General features: G+C 40.6%; 1 protein-coding gene across 1 annotated transcript; it reads right to left on the reverse strand.

Moving 5' to 3' along the window:
• Nucleotides 1-4736: 4736 nt before the first annotated feature.
• Nucleotides 4737-5432, reverse strand: LOC131243208 (plastocyanin). The gene has a single exon (XM_058242381.1). The coding sequence runs from the start codon at nt 5345-5347 to the stop codon at nt 4844-4846; it is 504 nt and encodes a 167-aa protein (XP_058098364.1). The 5' UTR covers nt 5348-5432; the 3' UTR covers nt 4737-4843.
• Nucleotides 5433-5635: the final 203 nt, after the last annotated feature.

Raw genomic sequence — 5635 nt, forward strand, 5'->3', positions numbered from 1 at the left:
AACTTGAACTCATTTTAGCTTGAACTTTCCAACTTCCTGACTTGTACTTAACCTTGAACTTTCTATCTTAATCCACATTAGACGGATTACAACACAAGTTGTTTTGTTTAAACGAAATTTGATAAACAACGGTGTGCTTTATATAATATAGCACTTACATAATTTATATCAATTAATTAACCTTTTTAGTGTAGTCCACTAGGCTATTCATTTTCCTAGCCATTGATTTGGATTATAAGGGCCGGTTTGATCTTTCAATTTCCTATGAAATACAAGGTATATGTGCCATCATTATGAATTTTTAGGTTTTTGTTTAATAAGGAATCAGATGATCCACTTTCTTAGCCATTGATCAAATGGTTAGACTCATTCAATTTGAACTGGTTCTTGAGACTTACGGTGGGTATACATTATAGACAATCCAAATCAATGATTATGTTTTACTTTTAATCAATATGACAATCCATTTTCTTGGAAAATGATTGAATGGTTAACATCACCTTATTAAAATGGTTCTTTAAAGTTGTTGTCAATCAAACATGGGCCTACATGATAAATAAAATAGATGAATGATCAAACATTTTCCAATAAAATAATTATGTACTGTCAAATTTTATGTCCATTGGTTGTATGGTAGAATCACCCTAACAAAGTCATTCAAAATAGATGATCCAGATGAATGATCAAACCTTTCATAACATAATTAATTTGGACAATCCATTTTCCAGGTCATAGATTGGATGGTTAGAATAGTCTGATCAAGGTGCTTCTAAAGTCCATTTTATTGGCAATTAATCAAATGGTTAAGATGAATCTTCTGATCACATGTATAATGTGCATCTAATGCTACTTCAATTTCAAGAAATTTGCATTTTGAATTGTACCTGCCAAACACATAGAGAATATATTGCAATTTGGTGATTTGATTGCCATATAGGCAAAGCGCAGTTTGCAATTAACTTTTAGTTGCAAAGTAGCTAAAGATTATTTGAAGCTCATAGCATTTAGTAAAATTGTGTCCAAACTAAAATATCCAAAGATTTAAACTGTTGAATGTCACTCAAACAGAGAGAGGATTACTGCAAGACTGGTGATCGCAATGGGGGAGTGCCCTTCCTGACCACAGGATCGATTTTGCTGTATTTTCTCATTCTCGTGTATTGCAATGGGGTTGCTAATCCTTTTTTATAGACTGTGATCCGTCATCGTAATGGCCGGATCAAGATGGCCCTCTCATTTGGGTAACACTAATCTCCTTAATCTCTATTTTTAACAGTTAAAAACTACTATTATTCTCTAAACTGCTTTGATAATATTAGTGCTAATATTAATCATAATACAACAGGAAAACTAATTAGAAGCTTGATTAACAAGTCGATGTGCAGACTACCTTGGATCTCCACCATGAATGGCCAGGATCAAGAGGGCCTCATGACCATTGATCCAACACAAATGTTGCCCAAGTCTTTTCCTACTGGCCCCAATCTGCTCCTTTCATTTTCCTTCCATCACATGCTAAAAAGTGATCCATTATAATGAATTAGCACAGGTAGGTACATGATGAAGTCGATCACCAGCTTCCTCAGGGAATAACTACAAATCCATGGAGCTCTATGGACTCCTCACAGAACTTCCTCAAATCCATGAGGGATAAAAGTAGAAATAATTCCTAATAAACTAATTCAAAATAATTTGATTGATGATATATAAAAAAATGAAATTACACCCCTTTATATAATCAGATCAAACCTAAGATGGAGTTTTAGACTTAAACTACAACTCAAACACCCTAAAAGCGTGAATCACTATAAATAGTAAACTTATTATTTATAGATGGCCTCCATTCCTACTAGACTTCATAGTTTTCAGCTAGTAAGTGTCCAATTTAGCCCAACCACGTTATTCTCCTAATTTTTCTAAGCCCTTTTCATGTTGGGAACAACTCCTACAACTCAAAGGATAAAAAGTTATACTCGAACTAAAACTTACTATTTATAGTTAAAATGAAACTAAATGGGACTTTTGACTGTTGATCTGATGGAATGTCGCAAATCCGACATGGGCAACCCAGCTTAGTGGATTGGTTGGCTTAAGTAGGTTCTCCTACCCCAAAATCAAATATAATATGCCAAAAAATTCATCCCGGTTTGCAAGATACAACTGATTTAAAGTTCTGATGGTCCGGATCATTTCCACCTCCGATCAGGCCTTCTCTGGTCCATCTTCGTCATGAAAGTGTCTGAGACCCACTCTACATCATGAATATAAACAATATCGTACACATAATAAAGATCAATTTCTCCACCAGTATTTGGGTTATTTAATACTATTTAAAGATGAGTTTTATTATGCATATCAGTGCAAGTAGACAGCATACAAGGACCTGCACTTAGAAGACCCGGCAACTCATACCTGCTGTCCAGTTTCGAGCCAGAATTAGGAGTCACCAGGGTTGGGGTTTGGTTATATGAGGTTTGAATGACTTGCAATAACGATATCATGCGGTGGAGACATGATCCAATGGTCTTTTGGAAGCCGCTATGAAGTGGACCATCTAGTCTGTCTTCCTGTGTTTTAATTTCCATTTATGCTTCTCATTTTAATGCATTAACTATGGATATGGTCCTTGATATAGAGAAAAAGCATAACAGCAGTCATATAGCAGAGCCCAATTAGTTGGGATGAGCTCATTGACTCACTTGGTAATGTAGATTTAGTGGGATTTGTGGGATTTCATATTTTTGGGTCGTTTCAAGGAAATATTTTAGGCATTTGAATTTCAGAGGAATTAAAATTCTTCAAAAGAACCTTTTTTGTGGGAATTTCTAGGGATTTGAATTTCAGGGATTTTAAGAGGAACCTTTTTTGGATTCCACAAGATTTAATATAATCCACAGTCAAATGAACCCTTAAGAAACCCACATGAATCAAAGTGGGGCCCATCTCCATGATGTTCTGTGTGCTTCATCAAAACATCAAGATTGCAACTCCATTCTATCTGCATTTCTAACCAGGAATGCCATACCTTTGTGAGAAATGCTACGGAAAAAAAAAAAATTGAAAAATGCATGTGCAATTGTAGGTTGTAACAGGATCATTGTGATTAGTCATTAGGAAATCACCAGATATGAAAGTAACATTCAAATTGTAATTAAATCCCTTTCAAATCCAACTTGAAATTAGAGTAATTGCAATTTAGAGATTAATCCAATGATACAAGTAGTAAAAATTGCAATAAGAATTTGATCATTACAACCTCATGGAACTAGTTGTTGCAATCTAAATTCCAAGGAGAAATGATCACACAGCCATTTCTTCTCTAGCCAAAGATGGGTGATGCAGGACAATTGACCACTTGCTTTAAAAGCTCGAACTGAGAGAACATGGTGAATCAATCCCTTTATCTCATAGATCGGGCCCCATATCTTATGGGTTAGGACCTCGGCCGAACTCCCCTCGTGGGCCCCACATCTTATGGGTTAGGACCTCGGCCGAACTCCCCTCGTGGGCCCCACATCACATGGGTACTGCCTCACATGAGTCACCCGCCTCATCAAGCTGCCCACCCTGAGTGTGCCCTTGCATCCCACAGGCAACTAGGGGTGTACACGAACCGAGCTAGCTCGGTCAACTCGCTCGACTCAGCTCGAAAAAGCTCGAATCGGCTTGATTCGAAGCTGAGTTCGATCTAAGTCGAGCTGGTTTTTAGAGCTTGAAAATGAGTTCGAGTCGAGTTCGAGCTAGCCCCAGCTTGACTCGACTCGACTCGGTTCGATATATAGCTCGACTCGGGTATTCTCTTATGGTGCTCACCAAGTGTTTGATGAAATGACTCAACAAAGTGTGAGCTGGTGGCAAGGAAGGTATGTTTCATCAAACAAATCCCTTTGTTTCTTGATTTTGATGTTGCTTACAAGGTGTTTAATGAAATACCTGTAAAACCGCTGCTGGTGTTTTACATTCAATGAGAATTTGATGGTGTAGTCCATATGTTTGGGAAAATGCTACATAGGCGAACTCGGCTCGAATTCGGCTTGAACTGGCCCGAGCTACTGACCGAACCGAGCGGAGTTGGTCAGTCAGGCTCGAGGACCGAACCTAGCCGAGTTTAAGCTAAGGTCAGCTAGTGGCCGAGCCAAGTCGAGCTGAGGCCAGCTCAACTCGATATACACCCCTATAGGCAACCCCACTACCTCACACTCTGATACCACTTTAATGCGGGACAATTAACCACTTGCTCTAAAAGCTCAAATTGATAGAGCATGGTGAACCAATCCATTTATCTTATAGCCAAGGCTCCACATCTCATGAGTTAGGACCTCCGCTGAACCCCCTCGTGGGCCCCATATCACATGAGTACTGCTTCACGCAAGCCACCCACCTCACGCGGATGGGGCTCACCTCACACGAGCGACCTGCCTCACATGAGTTGCCCACCTTGAGTGTGCCCTTGCATCCCACAGCCAACCCTACTCAAGCCCAGTATGAAAATCCCCGTGCATTAATGGGCCACACCATGATGGTCTCCTATGGTGGAAATCAGGGTAATCCACTCATCAAGCAGGACAATGTAAAAAATCAATGGACAGCCATTGCGTGACTCGGCGTACTGTCATCGCCAACCCAATGAGTTGATCTGCCTATTTTCATACCAGATGATCACCATGGCATTGCCCACCATCTGAAGGGATAAGATATTCATTGGTCCACTTTCTTAATGGTTGGGCATGATTAAATGGAAAGAAGAAATCAATACATGTATTTAAGCTCAAATTACAACACCCATAACTCAAATCTACATATACACTAGAAAAATGAGACAACCTTCCAACCACAAACTAAACTAATTAACTGTCACTTTCCCAGTCATGCCTGCACCCTGGTGAGGTGAACAGTAGAAGCTGTAAGTACCTTTTGCATCCAACGTTACAGAGTACACCTCACCGGGCCCGTTGAGGAGATCCTCCTCGCTCATCGATATCTTCGAAACATCGACACCTGAGGGCACCTCATCTTCATCGAACACCACGTTGTGAGGGAACCCCGCGTTGTTCTTGAAGACAATCTTCTCCCCAGCTGAGACGGAAAATTCATTGGGCAGGAAGGCCAGCGACCCGTCGCTCCCACCCAGCAACACCTCGATAGCGAGGGCGTTGCTGGCGAGCACAGCACTTGCGGCAGTGGCTACAACTGCAATTCCCACTTCTTTGAGTGAGGCTTTGATTGCCACCGTCGGGGCTGGGGAGGTGGCCAGCTTTGTGGGGGCCGCTGCTTTGGTGGATTGGCCTACCTTGAGGTTGGTGAATGAAGGGATGGTGATTGCAGCTGAGGTGATCATGGTGGCCATTTTGCTATTGTTTCTTGTAGGCTTGAGGATTAGAAGGAAATGAGAGACGAGAGGAAGAAAAGGGTGAGTGGGAATTTCAAGTGTAGGTGGATTGTTATTGGTGGAATGGAGATTGGATAATGAGTGGTTGACATTCAAGAAGGTGAGACATGGGTTATCTACTGGACTTTCATTTGATTGGCTGGAATTGATGATTCTGTCCAACGTGGAATTTGTGGGGGTTGATTTGAGATTGGGCATTGATAGTGGATGAAATACAAGGTATCAAAGGGACATACGTAGCCTTTG

The sequence above is a fragment of the Magnolia sinica genome, chromosome 4 (genome assembly GCF_029962835.1).
Source record: "Magnolia sinica isolate HGM2019 chromosome 4, MsV1, whole genome shotgun sequence".
In the NCBI taxonomy this organism is placed as follows: domain Eukaryota; kingdom Viridiplantae; phylum Streptophyta; class Magnoliopsida; order Magnoliales; family Magnoliaceae; genus Magnolia; species Magnolia sinica.